General features: G+C 34.3%; 1 protein-coding gene across 1 annotated transcript in view; it reads left to right on the forward strand.

Annotated features, from left to right (window-relative positions):
• LOC126887535 (protein FAM50 homolog) overlaps window positions 1-23,219 on the forward strand; it is a 36,970-nt gene extending 13,751 nt beyond the window's left edge. Inside the window, exons 3-6 of the mRNA XM_050655191.1 lie at window positions 842-988; window positions 9,067-9,259; window positions 14,734-14,888; window positions 22,901-23,219. Of these exons, the coding sequence (XP_050511148.1) occupies window positions 842-988; window positions 9,067-9,259; window positions 14,734-14,888; window positions 22,901-23,125 (720 nt within the window). The 3' untranslated portion in view covers window positions 23,126-23,219. The remainder of the gene's footprint in view (window positions 1-841; window positions 989-9,066; window positions 9,260-14,733; window positions 14,889-22,900) is intronic.

Below are 23,219 nucleotides of genomic sequence, written 5' to 3' on the forward strand. Positions count from 1 at the left end.
TAAATGGTAGAGAATCAAAATTTGATATTTTGCAGTTATGTATAACTTTACAAACCCTATCAAATTAGCTATCAAAATGACAGTGTTGCCATTTAAGAAAATCGACGATGACGTCATATCTCTAAATTGGGACACCCTGTATACATTTTTATTGAATGTCAAAAAGGACAATTTGAAATACTAATCGACGGGTCTGAGCATTTTCCAAAAAAACAATTAGTATTTGAGATATTGAATTTATTCCACTTTACAGACTCTCTCTGTATATTACTCCCCTTAGCTAGTGATTGTAATTACGTGGCTACTATGTTGTGACTGGTTGACTGAGTAATTGTCTATGCCAAAAAAAAGTTAAGAGTTTTCTGCATAAGAAATGCTTTAAATATGTGCATAAATTGGTAAAATTGTTCACTTAAATAATATGTCGACAATATTCATTTTTTTAATCATTTAGGTATATATTTTTATGCACATTATTTTTGACGAATTTTTGCAAAAAACCTCTCAAAAAACGTTTTTTTTTGTGAAAAATAAAATTTTCACTAGCAAATAAATAAAAGTATTTACATGCTTAGTGTTAAATCTCTAGAGAGTTGTTGCGAATCAAAAGTTGCGTAGAATTAGTCAGGCTACCCATTTCTGGACTTCCCTGAGAAGGGGTGGCTTTCACCCCACAAGTAAAAGCAACCCTGGGCTTAAGTCCAAAAGTGAAGTAGAGGGTAAGAGGAACAGAGGAACCTAAATACACAATAGTGTCTCATTCATTTTTCATTTACTGATCTATTTGTTTTCTTGATCGAAATTGCAGTTTAAAATAAAAAGTTTTAAGTATTGCTTCTAGATCCAAGCACTGTCTTTCAACCTTGAAGATGAAGAAGGAGAAGAAAATGACGACGATGATGATGAAAATGAGCAGGAACAAGTCATAGTTAAAGCAAGTAATTTTAAAAGACCCAAAGAAGAAATAGATTCATCAAATTTAAAAAAGGTAAGTAAAATATGATTTTTGCTTGCCTTCGATTCAGAGGGATGCACAATCTCTAGACAGCTGTTTCTGCCTTACAGGTTTCCTCAGCAGAGCTAGCGTGCACACCTCTGAAGCGAAAACGAGCCAGCCCATCTATTTAAGGTAAATTTCAAGGGAATGCTTAATAAATTAAAAAGTACCTTAAAATAACATTTCATTACAATACTAAAATACAGGGTGTTCCATTTAAGAAAACTCAGAAAATACTCATTTCGAGTTTCGACCAACCCTGTATACTAAAATGAAAAATTTTACTATACCAATAACTCTTAACAATAGTAGACTATATTAAAAATCATTTGAACATTAATAGAGTTTATTATGTCAAACTACTACAATCCTGCAGGATGTGAATGTTGCTACGAAATTAATAAGAAAACGTAATTATCTTTTAACTTATCCTGTACAATATTACAAAACCTTATATTTTAAGAAAGAAGAAATCGAGGAGAATCCAAAAATGTAAAAATATATAGGGTGTTCTATTTAAAAATACGAAGTAACAATCAACTTCCGGTATAACCGGAAGTAGCAAAGAGACCAAAATATTTTTATTAGATAGTTTATACCTCAAAACCCTTGTATTCCAATTTTCATTATTCTGTTAGCTTTAGTTCTCGAGATTCTTCTAATAGGACCTTTATCTGCCTCACCCTGTATTGGCTGATACCTCTGTAAATGCCATGGTCTCCATTCCATTGGTCATAACTGGTAGAAGATAATTGTTGAACACCCTTTTCTTTAGATTTATTGGTATCTTCTTGTTTTTCAACAAATTACTGAGTCTTCCTACTGCTGCCCAACCCAAGTAGCAATTTGTCGACGCGACAACGTTATCTACCGCGTGGCAACGTTTTCTTACAACGTTGTTATTGCCTAGAAGACGACCCTATTCTGCACTGATTTGGTGGACGATTTTTGAGTTGTCTTAACGTTGCCTAGGCAACCTCCTGTTTAAGCAACATCGTTTCGTACGCGTTGCATAAGACAACTGAAGCGACTATAAAAAGCACCTGCGCGTGCAATGGTTGCTCAAGGAGTCAGACTAGTTATGTTTTTTTACCTATATTTTTAACACCTGTATGGTGAATGCGAAAACCAAAAAGTAAACTGTTTTGACATCGTATTCGGTATTTAAATTTATATAAATACATAAAAGACTTATTACCTGATGTGAAATTTATAAACGCATCTCAGATTACCGTCAAATATGGATATTTCACCTTTTAAAAACACACGCGCTCCTTTTTTTATGACATTTTTGACAAAAAATATGCAAATTTAAAAAATCAAATTTTAATATAATAGTCAAAATTTATGTTAAAGATGTTCTGTATAAATTTAATGTATTTATGGTGCTTTTAAAGATATCAGAAAATGCCTGCATTTTTTATATTCTGTGTTTTCATTTTCTTTACATCCCAAAAATCTCAAGTAAAACCAAAATGGCGCATTAACCAATATTACTAAAAAAATACCTTACCACCAACCTTAGACGATAAGACAACTTAGAAGTCCAATCGCCAACCAAACCCGGCTGCGCCGACTATCAAAACCATTTTAGAACGCACCCTCTTATTGGGTGACAGAAGTCATGTGACCAGTGTCAAAAGTGTATCATTCTCATTAACAGCGTTGCCACATTTAGTAGATTTCTACTTTTTTGGTAGATTTTTGATATTTTTTTAAAAAATTCTATAGTTTATTTTTTAACCAGGAGGAGTAAACTTAAAAGGCAAATTCACGCCTAAGAAAGTCACTAGAATAATAACCAAATACATCTTCTTTTTTGGTTGATCATGTCGGCCCTCAACGGTAATCCATGAATATTATATTATATTAATACGTCGCTAAAGAGTTCTAAAAACGACTGCTTTTTATATAATAGCAAACTAACAATCTAAAAATTAAAGGAATAACACAGATAACACAAGAAATCGCCGGTATATCTTAACTAACCTATGAAATTCCACTAGGGTCAAAATTTGATAAATGTCATTAGTGTCAAAATTTTATAAGAGTGGAGTAAACTTGCCTGCAGTTTGACCAATTACAAACAAGCATTACAGCGCGGTAAATTTGAATCACTCCTCTTGGTTAAAAACAAACCATTAGTAGGCAATATTTTTTAGTAGATTTTTGGTATATTTCAACAGAATTTGATCCATTTTTTTCGAATCATGAGGAAACTATAATAAGTATTTTTGGAAAATTAAAACGCAGAATGAAAGACTGCATTATTTAGAAAAACCAAAACGTTTCTTTTGAACGAGATATTTGAAATTAAAAGTCACACTAATTTTTTTCCTTTTTTCACCCCTGTAACTTATTAAAATAAACATTATAGAAGTTTTCAGGGACTTTCGGTCCTCGGTAATAACGTAATCTTTCTTTGTGCGTTTAAATTTTTCAAAAATACTTATTAGTTTTCTAAGGATTCGCCAAAAATGAAAACATTTAAAATACATTGAACATTTTAACAGACGACATTTTGCGCCTATCCCCTTAAGTTAGCTGTTGTTTTTATTATAAAAAATCCCAAATATATCCCAAAAATCCATAAGTATATTTTAGTTTTTGATTTAGTAGATTTTAGCTAAAAAATGGTAATTACCAGTTGGTGGTTTGGAATAATTAGGTTTCCAATTTTGTGGAATTCCTCTTGGGACATTTAGGACGGATGTGCATATCACTGTATTACTGTATATTTACATGGCCTAAAAAGAATCTACTGATTTTGTGAAAACAAAACTACTGAAAGAGTAAAAACTGACCTGGCAACCCTGTCTACGAAAGCTGATACAAAGATTAGGTTATCAAATCTCAAATCTACTGATAAAACAATGGAATGGAAACCAGCTATTAAAAAAACAAATAAACAGGTTGTTAAATAAATCGAAAATTTCCATCAGAATAAAATATATAATAATAAGAAAAAAATAAGGTTATAAAGTAAATTCTTTTTCTCCTAGTTGCCGCAAACGTGTCACACCTCTAGAACAACACAAGAGTCGTGACGTGACAGATAACTACTCAACTACAACTACAGAGTCGGCCAGGAGGGCGTAAATTAGTTTAGCATTATAACATTTTTAACTCGTTGTGATTGTTGAAAAAACTGAACCACACTGAACTGTGATATTATGTAGTTGTCACAATCATTGTGACACAATGGTAATAAATTAGTTGCCCGTATAACTAAAGGTTGTAACATCGTAATGTCAGTCGGGGTAGGGGACGTTGGCCGAAACAACTGAAAATGCTCTCAGGCAACGTTGTATACAGTACATTTGTTTGTACTGACAACCAATGGGTCGAAAAATTGCTACTTGGGAAGTCATTCGAATTCTTCTAGTTATCTCTGCCGTTTGATTCTGGTTGCCTAGTTTGATTGTTTGACCTAGGTATATTATATCCTTCGACACTTTCGATCACACTTCCATCTAAGTCGATTGTCTTCTTCTTCTTGTAATAGGACTATGTCCTGTTTCTTCTGTTACAGTCTTTGCTGCGATCCGGAGCTCCAACTCTCGTACCATCGTTTTTTGGGTCTTCCTATTGAAACAAGTCTAAAGAAGACTTCTGTTGGAGTGAAAGTAAAGATATTGATATACTCCAACAGAAGTAAGGAAAAAAGAAAGTAACTGTGGGACAAAATAGTTGTGGCTATTATGAAAATAAAAATTAAGGGACTTCTACATTGAAGCCGAAGTTGGAAAAATACTACTTTGCAGTAGTACTGAAGGAAGGGGGATTAAGAGGGATATAAGTAGAAGTATGAAGAGAGAGGCAAACTGAATAGAATTGGCTAGCAAGAGATGCAAGAGAACAACTTGACACTCAAGGATGGATACGGCTCGTTTGCATGCCTGTCGAAGAACAGTAGCTCTAAGTAGAGAGTAATGATGACTAAAAGGTGAAATCATAAAATAAGAATAATGTACTGAAAATGAATGAAGATGAATAATTTCTAAAGACGAACAAAATAAATAAAACTAACAAATCATGGGCGCCATGAAAATGATCTTCGATCACTCTCCCAGGTATCTTACACTGCTGTCAAATATTAAATATATTAAATTTGTAATAATGAACATAAAGGAATAATAAAAATAAATGATATACAAAATAAATAAATATTTATTAAAAATAACTACTAGATTTTTAACAATCTCTGAGTTAGACAAAGCATATACTGTGACTCTAACATGACAAAAGTTATATCTAAGATAACAACAATCACGTTACCTGTTACAAAATTACATAAGTACCTCTTATTTACATATAGGGTACAACTCACATAGATTTCTACCAAATGGTTATAGTACGCTTGCTACGTACCACTAAATTGAAACCGACAAATATTAAAAATAATATAAATAAATAGGCACAAGCCTGACGAAGAGAAAATACAATAATGAATTAAACAAATTAATGAATAAAACAAAAATGAATAACCATTTTCAATTGGGTTCCCAAGGTTCCCATTGTTTTCATTCTGGTGGGATATGTTATATGCCATTAGAGTGAAAACTTAGTCTTTTGCTAGCAGTTGCCGCTAGGGCATCTATGCCATTTCGTTCGTTGCAATTCGGGACTGCACGCTGGGTTTGTTTTGGTTGGATCAGGGAGAGCAGCATATGTGCCTCCTGATGAGAGACTAATAAGTTTCGAAACCGGTAGAGGTGCTTGCAGCACTCTCTGATTGGACTGGAATATTGTTCGGCTGTATTTTCGTTTTGCAACGAAATTGAAAATGGTTATTCATTTTTGATTTACATTTACTCTGTGTGGAGTATGAAGGGAACCAGTCTCGTTGGAACTTTACCGCGCTGAGCAGATGTGACGTGAATTGTAAATTGTAGAATTCCCTCATCTTCCTTAGTCTCAGCATCCGTATGGCTTGCAAATTGTAGAAGCCTCGGAGGTGTAACCAGAGAAGGTTCCCATTGTTTTCATTCTGGTGGGATATGTTATATGCCATTAGAGTGAAAACTTAGTCTAATGAATAAAAGTTATAGAAATGAAGTTATACCGAAACGACTAATTAACCGAACAAATGAAGTAAAGCGAATAGAACAACGAAATATCTGGGAAACAAGCTACTAATATTGCAAAATAAATAACGTATAAAAACCTAATTTTCTAGGCCTGATTACCTTGTGCACACAAGTAACTTACCATAGATCGTAAATAAGATTGGGAACCTAATACAATAGTATACAAATATGTCATATAAAAAAAACCAGAGGTAAACTAAATCTGGAAAAAAAATTAATTAACATAGTGCATTAAACCAAATGTCTGATATGTAAAAACCAAAAGTTACTTAAAGCACACCAAACTGAGTGTTCCCAAACAAACCCATTTCTCAAATGAAAAACCAAAAGGTTCCCAGAAAATGAGCACTAGGATAGTGCCAAACCATGCTTCCTGTAAGCACAGGTGTAGAGACCGAAGATGACGCTGGAACGCTTCGCTTGCTCCCAGGTGACTGACTGTGTAGCCGGAATAGATTCCTCTCAGGTGGGTGAGGGTCTATGATTTCTCATGTTCGTTTTATATTACTTCCCCAAAAGGCTAAAACAAATATTTACCCAGTCTTAGTTTCTATGTAAAAGTGAGAAAAGGAGAACTAGAGAAGTGTTTTTAGGATAAATGATAATGTAAAAAGGCGACAAAAAAAAATCTCTCATTATTACTGAACTACTTGACCTTGACAAGAACGGACACATGAGTGTGGAATTTAAATACAGAATAGATATGACATCTTTAAAATAATTATAGGGTATTTATGATGTTAGCAGACTTCAAGAGAAATTTTTGACTTAATTATAACCAAAAATGAAGACTACTAGAATTTTTCCTGAATAAATTATCTATAGATATTGGATGTGCAAACTGGATTATTTCCAACATTAATTTAGAAATTCATATGTTTGGTTATGTTAAAAAAATATTAGAAAAGAATATAGAATTTTCCTGGACGGAATCTTAAAAACATCGATTAATTTATATAAAATCCACATTGATTTGAATCTAACAATGAGAATCCTATATTTCACAAAAACGATATACTTAAGCGGTCATATAAAAACCTGACTATATAAAAAGTAAATAATTACCGGGAATAAACTCCCAGTGGACTGCCATTTCCCTGGTTCAAGACACAGCTGGATACTATAATATTATTTTTAAGACAAACTGGGAACTGTAGACACAAATGCTTAATTAATTTATGGAGATATTCTCCGCCATTTTGGGTACTGGTACTTCACTATTCCGGCTCCAAGAGTCAAGTAACGAGCGAAATGTGCTTCTCCCTAAGGTAAACGTCAAACTCTCAGAACGCGAGGTCATATTCGCCACCAGAGGCGTAGAGCATGTTCCGTACATAGAAATGTGACGTCACGTAAATATTTAATTACGACAAAATTAGAGAATTTAATTAAGCGATCAAAAGAAAATAATTATAAAAATAATTAAAGAGCTAAAAATGATATTATAACGGGTGGACCGTTACACTATGAGTCGCTTGGTGTTGGGCTTCTGTGTTTTCGCCCAATGCGCCATACGTTCAGGGTCCATCCGATCTACGTGGTCTCTCCACATGTGTCGTCGCGCCTACGTCTTGAACGCCTAGCTCTCTCAATGTGTCTTCGTTGCGTATTCTATCTCTGAGTGTGATACCTCTTATGGATCTTAGGGTTTTCATCTCTGTTGTTCTCATTATTTGTTTGGTCTTTGTTGTCTCGGCCCTTGTCTCAGCTGCGTATGTCAGTACGGGTCTAACACATGTCTTATAAATGCGGACTTTGCTTTCGGTGCTCATATATTTATTCCGCCAGATTATATCCCTCAGGAAACCAGATATTCTCACTGCTTTCGTTGTTTGCTGTTTTGATTCTTGCGAAAGATGCCTGTCGCTAGATATTTCCACACCTAAGTATCTACAATCCATTACCTGTTCGATTATATGGTCGTCCACTACTAATTTACATCTAATTGGGTTCCTGGATATTACCATCGATTGGGTTTTCTCTTTGGATAATCTCAGGTTATACTTTTCGGCGGTTATTTTGAATTTTTGTAGTAGGCGTTGTAAGTTATCTTCGTTTTCGGCTATTAAGATTGCATCATCTGCGTAGCAAAGTATTCTCATGGTTCGGTTACCCATTTTGTATCCCTGATTCATTATGTTAACACTACCTATAACTTCATCCATTATTAAATGAAATAGGCATGGACTGAGGCTGTCCCCTTGTCTAATGCCTGCATTGATTTTGATTTCTTCCGTGAGCCCGTGTGTGGTTTTAATTCGTGTTGTGTTGGATCTATTGAGCTCTTTGATTATGTTTCTATACCTCTGACCTATGTTTTTCTTTTCAAGGATAGTGAGCACGTCCTTTAATCGTACTTTGTCGAATGCTTGTTTCAGATCTACGAAGCATGTGAACAATGGCTTGTCGAATTCTATTTATTTCTCATCTAATTGTCGCATTATGAAAATAGCGTCTATTGTAGATCTGTTTGGGCGAAAACACTGTTGTTCTTCCGATACACCGGCTTTCTTATATATTTTTTGGGATAGAATTTTTGTCAATAGTTTTGATATAGAATTGAGTAGTGTAATTCCTCGGTAGTTCGTAGGATCTGTAAGTCGATTGTGATATTTTGATTTGTCATCATGTGAATTTCTTTAACGATAATTAGGCTGTATTGTTTTGTAAATAATTAGCTTACAGATAAATTTATTTTGTAAACATTTGGGGTGCATTTTTTTTTCTAAATTATCAGTTCCCTTTCATTTTACATTTTCCTCCAAATGTTTATTACTTGTGAGTTGTTTCTACAAGAGTTTTCTTGCATTTCATTATTTTGTGCAAATCTTTCAGATTTCAGATTACAATCGGTACATCCCACACTATAAAAGAGCTATATGCACAGGTAGACTGCATCCTCAGACCTCGGTGTAGACCGCATACTATAGTAGCACCCAACTTTTTTTGCTTTTTTTATGTTTATATAACTTTTTTTAGGTGAGAAAGAACCCAAATGTTGATACTAGCTTTTTACCGGATAGAGAAAGGGAGGAGGAAGAAAATAAACTAAGAGAAGAACTAAGACAAGAATGGGCTGAACAGCAAGAAAAATTAAAAGAGGAAGAAATTGATATAACTTTCAGCTATTGGGATGGATCAGGACACAGAAGAACAGTTCGAGTAAAGAAAGGTAATATACATAGAATCATTTTTACAGTGTGTTAATTTGAAAAGGTGCCACCCTCTATAATTTGGTCCCTATAGAAAATATAAAATATGCAAAAAGGTGTAAAGTTTATTTGTGAGGGGGACATTTTGTAGACCAGTTTTCAACTAAATTACATCAACTCTCTAGCAAGGGGGGAGCCCCCGCCAAAACAATAAAACAACCCCCAAAATGTTTAATGGAAAGGGGGGTTGAGTGATTTTAAAGGTCATTTAACTACCTTTTTCAAAACCGTACACTCCAGTCGGGATAGCATTTGACCTTGCATGCCGAGCTGCCTAAAATTTTATTTTTCTAATATTTAGTGGTCAATAAATAGTAGTGTACATTTAAAATCGCGACTGAATTCCGCCGTTGCGTTAGCTGCCATCTTGGATTTAAAGAAGAAGAACTTCTGTTGGAGTAAAAGTAAAGAGAATAAGAATTATAAAATAAACTCCAACAGAAGTAAGGAAAAGAAAAGACAACTGTATGCTAATGGGACAAAAATGACAATAGTAGAAAATAGCTTCTCGCTGGAGAGGCTGAAGTAGTTGTATGGGGGAAAATAATGATAAGATGATGAAGTTGAGGAAAGGGGAATTTAAAGGGATAAAAGTAGAAGTATGAATGGACACAGGCAAACTGAATAGAGTTAGCTAGCAAGAGATACAAGAGAACAACTTGACACTTAAGGATGGATACGGCTCGTTTGCATGCCTGTCGAAGAACAGTAGCTCATAGTAGATATGGTGACTAAAAAAGGTAAATATTAAGATAAGAATAATGTACTGAAAATGTATAAAGATGAATAAGAGCCAAAGAAGAACCGATTAAATAAAACTAACAAATCATGGGCGCCAAGAAAATGATCTTCGATCACTCTCCCAGGTATCATACACTGCTGTCAAATATTAAATATATAAATAAATGTAAATATAAAGGAATAAGAAGAAATGATATGCAAAATAAATAAACATTTATTAAAAATAACTACTAGATTTTTGACAATATCTGAGTGAAACAAGGCATATATAGGTAATATGACTCTAACTTGACAAAAGTTATCGTTAAACATGATATATCATATAACAACAGTCCTGTTATATGTATGTACAAAACTTAAATACCTCTTACATATACATAAGGTACAACTCACATGAGACTTCTACCAAATGGTTATAGTACGCTTGCTACGTACCACTAAATTGAAACCGACAAAGATTAAAATAATATAAATAAATAGGCATAAACCTGAATACGAGAAAATACTATAATGCATTAAGCAAAATTAATGAATAAAAGTTATAGAAATAAAGTTAAGATAAATACCGAAACGACGAATTAACCGAACAAATGAAGTAAAGCGAATAAATAACAAAATATCTGGGAACAAGCAATTAATATTACAAAATAAATATTAAACAATAAAGTGTAAAACCTAATTTCTCTAGGCTTATTCCTGTGCACAAGAAATTACCGTAGATCGTAAATAAGTTTGGGAACCTAATACATTAGTATACAAATATGTCATAAAAAAAACCAGAGGTAAGCTAAATCTGGAAAAAATTAACAGAGTGCATTAAACCGAGAGTCTGAAATATAAAAACCAATAATTACTCAAAGCACACAAACTTAAATGTTCCCAAGCAAATCTCTTCATCGAACGACTTCCAGATAAGGTTCGATGCTGCAATCCATAGAATGAGCACCAGAGGAGGTGCTGAACCACGTTTCCTGTAGGTACAGGTGTACAGACGACTGAAAATGGGACTGGAACGTCCCATAGCTTGTTCCCCAAATTGACATATTCCCTGATGACTTGACTGTGGCTGTTATGGTTTCCCTAGGTGATCAAAGGGGCTACGACTTCACATTATGGTTTCTCCCAAATGGCTAAAAAACATTCCCACTTTTATTTCCCATATAAACATGAGCAAAAAGTAAAGAGAAGAAATAAATGAGAAAACTTTTTTTTTTAGAAGAAATGATACTGAAAAAGTGACCATTTAAATGGAACAAAAACTAATCTCAGGTAACCTTGAACTATTTTGGGTGTGAAGACATGAACAAATAATGACATTGACTTTGAAATTGGAACATAGAATATGATTTATCTGAGAGAATATGATATTAATATAATAATAGCCATCTACACACATATTATATACCTTAATGAAATGGTATGAAACCAGGCAAAGATAGTTACTTGACAATTTATAGAAATATTGGATGCTCAATCAGTTTAAAACGTACAGAGAAGTAATGATAATTATTTCCAATATTAATTTGAGGACTTCAAAAATATTTGGTTATATAAAAACCAAAAACATGTTAATATACCTATAATTTTCCTTGAATGAATATTAAATAAAAATCGAAATAAACTACATACACTTCACCTAATAGATTGACTAAGAAAGTTTAACAAAAAAACTATTATAAAAAAACCTCACCGAATGATTTCTGTTCAGGCTCCAAGAGGAGTTGTATCACACACATGTCTCCCTACTCCAGAAAACCATTGGTGGTAACTTTTCACTTTTAAATTGATGCTGAATAAAATAAGTTGGATGGAAATCATCTGCCATTTTATGGTACCAACCAACCTCACATACAGCCACAAGCCAAGTGTTCATCATTCCTCGCTCCTTCAAAGAGGAGAACCTCAAACGACCACAGAACATGAATTAAATGTCACGGAACGATTCGACAAGTACTTATGTTCCGTAGACGCCGAACTGTGACGTCACGCAAGTAGTCCTTTACGAGAAAATTAGAGAAATTAATTAAGCGATCAAAAGAAAATAATTATAAAAATATTTAAAGATCTAATTTCGTAACGTGAACCGTTACAAAAGGAGAACGGTTTTTGCTCAATATCTCTCCGTTTTCAACTTTTAGACAAAAAGTGTGAGTAATGATTTTTATCAAAAAGTTAAAAATGGTGGAGATATTGAACAAAACTGGCATCTTGGTTTTCCTGTAAAATCAAGATGGCGGCTAACGCAACGGCGGGATTCAGTCGCAATTTCAAATTTACACTACTATTGACCCCCCTAAATATTAGAAGAATAAAATTTTAGCCGGCTCAACATGCAAGGTCAATGCTTTGACACACTATTTTTTCACTTACTTAAATCAAATAATTATGTCTAAAAATATTGTTATTTTTATATTTGTTTTGAACTGCTTGAATGGTAGTGACTAAGTATCTAAAAGAAAAAAATCCTTATGCCATGATCTATCTCAATTATTTGGTATAAATATCTGGTTATAATACAGTAATTTTTATAATAATTACTTATCATCTTGTTGACAAGTTGACTTCTATCTTAGAGCCTTAATCTATTCATCTTTGGACATAGGCCTCCCCCTCTCTTTTCCACTGGTTTCTATCCAGCGCTGTGGTCATCCATCTGGATCCGTCATGCTTTTTGAGGTTTTTGCTGCATCTCATCCGAGGCCTTCCTCTTCCTCCCTTATGTTCCCGTGGTCTTCTTCTTCTACGGCACTACAGCCCAAATTGAGCCTTGGCCTCCTTTATTTTTTGCCTCCACCCTTGCCTGTCTGTGGCTGCTCTTCTCCATACACGGACTCCTAAAAGGACTTGTGCGTCGCTGTTTACTGTGTCTTCCCAGCGCTTTCGTGGCTTCCCAACCGGTCTCTTTCCTTGCATTCTTGCATTCAGTGCTCGTTTTGGTAGCCTATCCTCTCCCATTCTTATCACATGTCCGGCCCATTGCAATCTTTGTAATCTAATGAAGTTTGACAGGGGCGTTTCCTTATAAAGTTGATAAAGCTCGTTGTTGTATCGACTTCTGAAGATTCCGTTTTCCCTCACAGGTCTAGTATTTTCCTAAGTACTTTCCTTTCGAATGTGTCGAGTTTGTTTTTGGATGTTTCTTTCAGCACCCAGGCTTCACTGCCATAGCATGTTATTGGTCGAATTAAGGTTTTATAGATTCTCATCTTTGTATTTCGGTGGACACTTTTAGACCGAAATATATGGGAGAGGGCAAAATAAGCTCTGTTTGCCTGCGTTATTCTCTTCCGTATTTCTCCATCTTCTGATCCGTCGGCATATATTTCTACTCCCAGGTATGTAAACTTTTCAACCGTTTCAATGTCATCTTCATGTATAATGTTTTCTGGGACTATATTTCTTCTCGTCTGAGTCATTATTTTTGTTTTTTTCTTTGTTAATTTCCAGACCTAGTATTTTTGTTTGTGTTTTTAACTCTGCATATGTTTCCTGTGCTCCTGTTGATGTTCTACTCATAATATTAATATCATCAGCATAAGCGGCCAGTAGAACCGTTCGGTTGGTCAGTAGATTTCCTCGTCCAGTTTGCATTTGCCTAACCGCATACTCCAGTGCCAGGTTAAACAATGTTGGGGCCAGCCCATCTCCCTGTTTTAGTCCCTGCGAAATGTTAAAAAAGTCTGTCCGGTGGTTTTGTATTCGTATGTTCCCGTGGTCGCCAGTAGATTATTTGCATGTTCCCTCTTTCATCTGCATGTCGGATAGTGTGACCTGCAAATTTCCATTTGAGTTTTGCCACCTGTTCCTTAACGCCTTTCACTTTGGTTACTCCCCTGATCCATACGTTTCTTTTGCGATCTTCAAGTTTTATATGCAGCATCTGTCTTTCCATCGATCTTTGCGCTTTTGCCACTTTATCGATATTCTTCTTTGTAAGTGTCCAAACTTGGGAGCCATTATGTGAAAACATGAAGTAGATATACACTGGTTAAAACTTCACGTTCTAAGATATTACCATTGTTTATATAGGGATAGTTGGTCAGCCCAATAGGAAAATTTGTTTGATTCAAATTGAGACAGTCACCAGATGTCCCCACAATTTCTGTCAGGGTCGCAACGTCAAAATGCATAGACACCAAGTTGGATACGATCCTATTCATAACACCCCAACTCGCATACATATTAAGAAAAATAAATATATGTGGAAGAATATATTTACAAATTGTATGACTGATGTCATGCCATTATATTATATATAATGTATAGTAGCATGACATCATTAATTCAATTTCTAAATATACTCTTCTATATATTTATTTTTCTTAATATGTATGCGAGTTGGGATGTTACGAATAGGATCGTATCCAACTTGATGTCTATGCATTTTGACGTTGCGACCCTGAAAGAAATTGTGGGGACATCTGGTGACTGTCTCAATTTGAATCAAACATATTTACCTATTGGGCTGACCAACTATCTGCCTACATAAACAATGATATTACGGATATTTTTTGTTTTTCAAAATGTAGCTTAATTTATCCGATGCTACCCAGGCCAGTCTGATTCGCCTTTTTGGAATCAGACCGGCCCGGATTTGGACAAGTTGACTTACATTTTGAAAAAGGTCTTATTGTTTCCTAAATAAGATGTACAATTATAAATGCACATCTCAGAAATATATATTTTGTTTTAGGAAATTCCATCTATCAATTTTTGCAAAAAGTTCTTGAAGTGTTAAGAAGAGAATTTTCTGAACTAAAAACAGTCATGGCGGATCAACTAATGTATGTAAAAGAGGACCTAATATTGCCACACCATTACACATTCTATGATTTTATAGTAACAAAAGTAAGTTTACCAAACATTTACTAGTACGGTCTGCTAAGTTCTTAGCTTACAAAAGAAAAACGGAAATTTTTGAAAAGTTGCGATTTATTTCTCAACAAGTCGATGTTACGAAAAATATATATGTTAGGTTAGAATCCTTTTCATGAGCATTTTTCAGTGCGTCACAGTTTTTCGATTTCTTTCTAGCGCATTAAATTGTATGTGACAGAAAAAAGGCACGTCTGTGATTACAGACATTTATAACATTTATTATCTAGTTATTCTAGTTGTCGATAGATGGCGCTATAATCGAAGAAAAAATTATTTACAAATTATACAGGGTGATTCATTAAGAATGTCCAATCTCTGAGTTGTAGATTCTAGACCTCAAAATATTAAGATTTAACCCAAATCACTTAAATAGAATGTGGCTCGTTACTGAGTTACAGGGTGTTTTATTTAAAAATTTAATAACCATTTTACCCAGTACTTTAAAACTATTTGACATGTCCTTGTCATACTTTGCAGAAAGTGTAGTTGCCATACATCCTACTAAATTATGATAAACAAACGTTTCTGGCTACTACCAGAGGCGTACGATGGGGATATTGAATGGTTTACCCTTCCCAAATTCTACGCCACTGGCGAAATTGCTATTTTAGCACAATATTTCGATTTTCCAATACTTTCTATGTAAATAATATACTCTTCATTCGTAAGGTTAAGGTCATTAGTTTTCGAGATATTTGAAGTTGGAAATGAAACTTTACAGTTATTTTGATTAATGTATTGTGCCCCTTCATTTTTAACTTCAAATATCTCGAAAACTATCGATTTTATCGATACGAATGACGAGTATATTATTTACATAGAAAGTATCGGAGAATCTAAAAATTATGCTGAAGTGGCAATTCCATCAGTGGCGTAGAATTTGGGAAGGTTCAACCATTCATTTTCCCCTGTACGCCTCTGGTAATAGCCAGAAACGTTTATTTAACATAAATTAGTAAGGTGTGCAGTACCTATACTTTTTGGCAAGTATGATACGGCAATTTCAAATACTTTTAAAGAACTAGGTACAAATAATTTTTAAATCAAACATCCCTATTACATAAATATTAACTATTTGTATCCAGTATTTTAAAAGTATTTGACATATTCGTATCATACTTAGCAGATAGTGTAGATACTGTACAACCTACTAAAATATGTTAAATAAAACTTTCTGGCTAGTACCAGAGGCGCACGACAGGGGAAAGTGCATGGTTGACCCTTCCCACATTCTACACCACTGGCGGAATTACTATTTTATTTAAATTTTTCCATTCTGAAATACTTTTTATGCAAATAATATACTCTTCATCCGTACCGATAAAATCGTTAGTTTTCGAGATATTTAAAGTTAAAAATGAAGGAGCACAATACATTAATCAAAATAGCTATATCGTTTCATTTTCAACTTCGAAAACTAATGACTTTAACCTTACAAATGAAGAGTATATTACTTACCTAGAAAGTATTGGAAAATCGAAATATTATGCTAAAATAGCAATTTCGCCAGTGGTGTAGAATTTGGGAAGGGTCAACCATTCACTTTCCCCTGTCGTACGCCTCTGGTAGTAGCCAGAAAAGTTTATTTATCATAATTTAGTAGGATGTACAGTACCTATATTTTCTGTTAAGTATGACAAGGATATGTTTAAGGACAAGTTTTAAAGCCCTGGGTAAAAATAGTTATTAAATTTTTAAAAGAAACACCCTGTAACTCAGTAACGAGCCACATTTTATTTAAATGATTTGGGTTAAATCTTAATATTTTGACGTTTAGAATCTACATCTCAAAGATGGGACATTCTTAATGAATCACCCTGTATAATATATCTACGAATACAATCTGTACAATTTATAAGACTATTGGGACCGTGCAAGTTCGGAAAAGCGACACCTGGTTTCTACGCTCTGCACTTTTATTCGCACTTTTAATTATATTGGCCAATCATATGGTCCTGGTTACTGGATAATTGTCAAGGCCATAGTCAAAAAAAAATAATAAGAAAAAATAAGATTAAGGTTATGTTATTAAAACGTAAACAATTGTATGTAGTAAATAAAGTTAGTTATTAAAATGCAGTACTGCAAGCAAAATACAATTAATTAAATTTACCTTTATATAATAATTGCATATCATATCAATGTTGTGGAGCAATATATAATTTTTCTTTTTTAATGACAGTAGGTATGAAATGTACGTCAATTTGACAATTTCAATTGACAATATGAATTATTTAAAAAAGTTGCAATATTTCTCCGCTATTCGCGCACGATCGTTTCGCGTATCCCTTCCGAGTACTTGCACACCGCGAATACAAATCAAAGAAAATATGTACCAGTTTTTAAATGCAATAAACACAATTGATTTGTTTTTATGCCAAATTGCAAATAAAATGTGACAACTGTCAGATTTGACTAAAATGTCATGTTAGAATAAATGTCATAAATGTGTATTATCACGGACTTACCTTTTTTTTCTATCATTTGTGACGCACTGAAAAATGCTCATGAAAAGGACTCTACTCGAGGTCTGCAAATAAAAAGTTTGGAAATAAAAAGAAGACACAATGGACCAAATCTGGAGAATATCATGGTTGAGGCAGTAGTTGGTAGCCCAATTCGATCATTTTGAATGTAGCGTTTTTCTGCAATTCGGCGTCGATTCGGCCCAATACTTCTGTATAGTAGTCATGTGGCCGTTTTATCCTTCTTGGAGAGAATCTACTATATGGTCGCCAAAAAGGAAGCGAAAGTAGTAGTAGCAAAAGATAAAGCAGAAGCGTATTCAAACCTATACGATCAACTTGATACCAGGGAAGGCGAAGCAAAAATATATAAAATAGCCAAACGGAGAGCAAAGAAAGCAAGAGATTTTAACCAGATTAGATGTATCCGAGATGAAAAAAAAAGAATGTGTGTGTACTTTGTACGCACGTAAGAAGTTATACTTCTATTATTAGATGATTTCTTAAAAATAAATATACTTTAAACAGTTTGTTTTAATTTTTTTAAACACCAAACTAATTTTGTGCTTACCGCTTTCAAAAAAATAAAAAAAAAAGTATAGGATTGCTCCGGACTCTAACTCAAGACCTCTCAATTTCTGGCCGAATGCTATACCAAATACGCTACGAGGACTGTGTCTGTATCGGTTCGGACGTACCTAACGACAGTTCACGGTAACAAACAGACAAGGCGAAGTATAATATATATACAATAAAATGTTACAATAATACTCATCTTACTCCTGAGGAAGACAAATCCAAAGACACAAAAATTATAATAAATATATTTACTAAAAACACACATATTCTTTTCACACCTTTTCTTGCACTGATATACTTATACATAACTTGAAAGATTCAGCAACTAAACGCCATACTGTCTGTGTGCGCAGTATTATGAAATCACGCCTAAAGAAGTATAACTTCAATAATAAAATACTAATTCACGAAAAGGATGTCAAAAAGAGATGGAGACAGTATTTTGACAGTTTATTAAATGCAGAATTTGACAGACAGAATGTGGAGTTAACAGAGACAGTAACAGCAATGGTTACCAGAATAACAAACGAGGAAGTGGCTCAAGCGCTTCAAAAAATAAAGAAAGGAAAAGCAGTCGGACCAGATGATATTCCTGGGGAAGTAAGGAGAGCATTGGGATAGACAGGAATACGTTGGCTAGCGGGTCTATTTAATAGAATTATGGAAGTTGGACAAATGCCAGACGAATGGAGAAGCAGTATATTAGTACCTGTCTACAAAAACAAGGGAGACATACAACAATGCACAAACTACAGGGCTATAAAACTACTTAGCCACACCATGAAAATATGGGAGAGAGTAATTGATAGACGGATACGTGAAGAAACCGAAATATCCGATAATCAGTTTGGCTTTATGCAGGGAAGATCAACAACAGATGCAATTTTCATTGTAAGGCAGCTGATGGAAAATACAGGAATAAAGAGACCAACGCTCATATGGTATTCATTGATCTTGAGAAAGCATATGATAGAGTTCCTCGAGAGATTCTGTGGTGGGCACTCAATAAGAAAGGAGTCTCTAACGAATATGTAAAGATTGTGAAAGATATGTATGGGGGAGTTACGACTAGTGTTAGGACAGGTGTGGGAGAGACTGATAAATTTCAGGTGAAAGTAAGATTGCACCAAGGCTCGGTGCTTAGTCCTTATTTATTCTCATTAGTTTTGGACCAGATAACAGCGAAACTACAGGGTAGCATTCCATGGTGCTTAATGTATGCTGATGATGTAGTGTTAATAGGAAATAGCCGAATTAGGGTTGGATGGATGCAGCGGCGGCTCGTGGGTCAATCTTCAGGGGGGTCATTTTGGTTTGAAAACTTCAAACTGTTGATTTTTTAAAGTATTTAAAAGATCTTTTAGCATTTATATTTTAGATAAAAAATACAGACTTAGATAAAACTCAATACTATTTACCCTAGTTTTCCGAAAATTAAATTTGTCTTTTTTTAGAGTAAATCTTTTAAAAAATATAGGAAAAATGGTATGAACAGGTTATTGACTGATATATAGATAGGAATATTTATAGTATAATAAATTGTAAATTTATTAAAACGAAACTTACTTTAAATATTTTTATATTTTAAGTCAATTCTTCTATCCTTTAGTTCTGCAAAATAGTCTATGACCTTCTCATTGAAATTTGGAATGCTCTTGACAAGCGTTTTCTCGATGCTCAGCATAGACAAGGCACTAAGTCTAGGTTGTCCCATCGTATTACGCAGGAATGTTTTTACTCTTTTTAAAGTAGAAAAACATCTCTCACTTTCCACGGTTGTCATAGGGAGTGTGCACAAAATATTTAATAACTTCACTGCTTCAGAAAATGTTTCAGACAAATTCATGTTAATAAAAAGCTGAAGTATGGCTACTGCACCAGCACTATTGCGAAAATCCTCACGACAATATAAGACTTCAAGTTCCGATTTTAGTTTGGAAATATTCACTGTGGGATAATTAGCCGTCACCATTTTTAAAATATTTTGCGGAAAGTTGGTAGTGTATGCTTCAAATTTCTCTATGTAGAATAACTGTGAAATCATGAGATGATCATTGAAACTAAACCTGTGATTTATTTCAGATATAATAATATCACAAATTTCAAGTGCAGTTCGTCGCTTTGGATCCTCTGCAGTAGTTTTTCTTTTTTTTGCTGTTGATGTGCTTGGTACTTCTGATTCCAAAATAGTATTTCTAATTATTTGGATATTGTTGTTAAAAGACAGGATACAATTTTTGACAGATATAACATCAATGTCTCGCATTTGCAATTGTTTAAACAATATATCAACATGGGGCATTATTTTATGGAAAAAATTTAACCAAAATAAAAAATGCTCATCTTCCAAATGTCTTTTTAAACCAGTTGCTTGATTTATATTGTTACCATCTTGCTCCTCATCAATAATTTCCTCTAAGCAAGATTTTAAATCATCTTTATAAGTGTATACAATTTCAACACATTTTGTATTGAAAGCCCATCGAGTAGGCGCAGCTTTAGGTAGCCTTACTTTAACCACTCTATCCAGAACCATCGTACGTTTTGGAGATCGGCCGAAAAAGGACGAAAATCCGTGTAAATTTGCAAAAAATATTTTTATCGGTTTGTGTTGACTCGCCGCTTTTTGGAGGATAAGATTAAATTGATGGGCATAGCAGTGAATGAAGTGTGCATTTGGGTATATTTCTTTAATTTTTGTTTGTACTCCTCCCAGTTTACCGCTCATGACTGATGCACCATCGTAACTTTGGGCAATCAATTTTTCAGGTGCTTCATTAATTTTTAATAATTGAAGTTCTTCCAATATTACATTAGTTAAATGTTGTGCTGTAGTACCTAGGGGGTTAACAAATTTCCAAAATCTTTCATGTACAATACCAGTTAATACATATCGCAATATGATAATCATCTGCGTTTTATTGGAGCTGTCTGTGGTCTCATCTACTTGAATGGCCACAAAATTTGTCTGGCCAATCTCCTTCATGATATGAGTATGCACAATGGCTAACATTGATTCTAAAATATCGTTCTGAATTGTTTTCGATGTTCCTTTAAATACTGTACTTTTTTCAATGTGTTCTTTAAACATTAAATCCAGTTCAGAAACAAAATCGATAAGGCCCAGAAAAATTCCACGATTATTGGAGCTGTCACTTTCGTCATGACCGCGCAATGCAATTTCGAAAACTCCACAAAATTTTACACAGTCGATTAGTTTGTTTAAAATATACCTATTTTTAGATACCAATTCATTAAAGTCATGCACAGATTTACGATATACACTATCAAGTTGCTGTCTTATGTTAACACGTCCTAAACTTGCGTAACTCATTGATGAATTTATATGAGTAGTTGAAGAGGCATGTTTTGTAATTTTCACTTTTAAATGCTTAATGTCAGTTACTCCATTTTTCGCCCATACAGCGTCATTCGAAAACAGTAAACACGGATAGCAAAAAAATGCATTTCTCACACTGCAGCCACAAATCCAATCACACAAATTGTACATTGATTCTTTAAAATATCTTTGAATGTCCTTACCCCTATCCTTTGTTGTTTGTTTTAAATTCATGTTTGGTTTTGGTCGACCACTTTCTTTTTTCTCAAGCCGCCGTTCATAATTTAGTGTTCCAGCAGATTTTAAGGCAATTATTTCGTCAACAACACTCATCTTGTTTTTGTTACAATCACAAAAAAATCCAACAAAACAAAATAAATTACGCAAATACGCCGCGATCGATATAGACCTGCCGTGAAGTGCGGTCAGCAGACGGTAACTAACTAAACGTGAGGCCGTCGACTCTACTAGAGGTATACGACGGAAAGGTCACTCCCACTCTCGCCCACGAAATTGCTATCTGCCGTCTCTTTTCTATTTTACATGCATTTGTCCATAAGCCATAAGAACTGTATATAGACAATTTAAAATACGGCCCAGCCACGGGCTTGTGTATAGCGCGAGGCGCGACGTTATTATATCTATTATATTTGTTTTGCCAATGCAGACTGCTGAGAGAGAATTTTATATTTCAGAGTGAAGTTTTAGATAAAAGATATTTTTAATAAAATTGGTATTTTTATGAGATTATTTTAGGGGGGTCATTGACCAATTGACCCTAAGGAGGAGCCGCGCTTGGATGGATGAAGTGGAAAGAAGCGAGTGGTGTGTTGTGTGACAGAAAAATTCCAATGAAGCTGAAGGGAAAATTCTATAAAACCGCCATAAGACCGGCTATGATGTACAGAACTGAATGTTGGGCAGTGAAAAAGAAAGAGAAACAACGAATGCATGTAGCGGAAATGAGAATGCTTAGATGGATGAGTGGAGTGACAAAGAAGGATAAAATTAGAAATGAGTATATTGGGGGCAGTCTAGATGTGGCACCAATTGATGCCAAAATGAAACACCATAGGTTAAGATGGTTTGGTCATGTTCAACGTCGAGACGTTAATCACCCAATACGAAGAATAGCTGAAGTGCAGAGTCCTGGAAGGAGTTAGGAGAGGAAGACCAAAGAAGACCTGGGGGAGACATGTTGGTAAAGGCAGGACATGTTGGTAAAGGGGATTAACATTGATATGACCAAAGATAGAATTGTGTGGAGAAATGCAATTAGGGAAGCCTTATCCCCGCATAGGGACAAGGCAAAGAGAATGATGGAGAGAATCTACCAAAATCCTTAAAAACAAGTTGTTCTGGATTTTAAAGGTAGCATATCGTATGGAAAAATCTGAAAAAAGTAAAAAAACAAACGGTTTTTGAAAAAGTTCACAAAATAAAAAAAAATAGGCCTGCGTCTTTCTTGCGATTAGTGGCGCCAGCGAGCGTTTAGTCTAAGAACTTATCAGACCGCCGTCGCGTCATGCGCTATGTTTCTGAACAATGTGTTTTTTATAATATATATGTAATATAATAAATAATAAATGTATTTTTAGGCGCGAGGTAAAAGCGGGCCCCTCTTTCAGTTCGATGTACACGATGACATTAGGTTGCTCAGTGATGCCTCAATAGAAAAAGAAGATTCCCATGCCGGTAAAGTTTTGTTAAGGAGCTGGTATGAAAGGAACAAACATATTTTTCCAGCCAGCAGATGGGAGCCTTATGATCCAACAAAAAGTTACGACAAATATACAGTTTCTGATAAAAATAAAAAGTCTTAAAACATATTATATTAAATTAAAAGCAATATTTAAGTTGATTGAAGTTGTTTCTAATGTTCATAATTTGTAGGATTAAAATCATGTTTATAAAATA

Source organism: Diabrotica virgifera, chromosome 6 (assembly GCF_917563875.1).
Source record: "Diabrotica virgifera virgifera chromosome 6, PGI_DIABVI_V3a".
NCBI lineage: Eukaryota > Metazoa > Arthropoda > Insecta > Coleoptera > Chrysomelidae > Diabrotica > Diabrotica virgifera.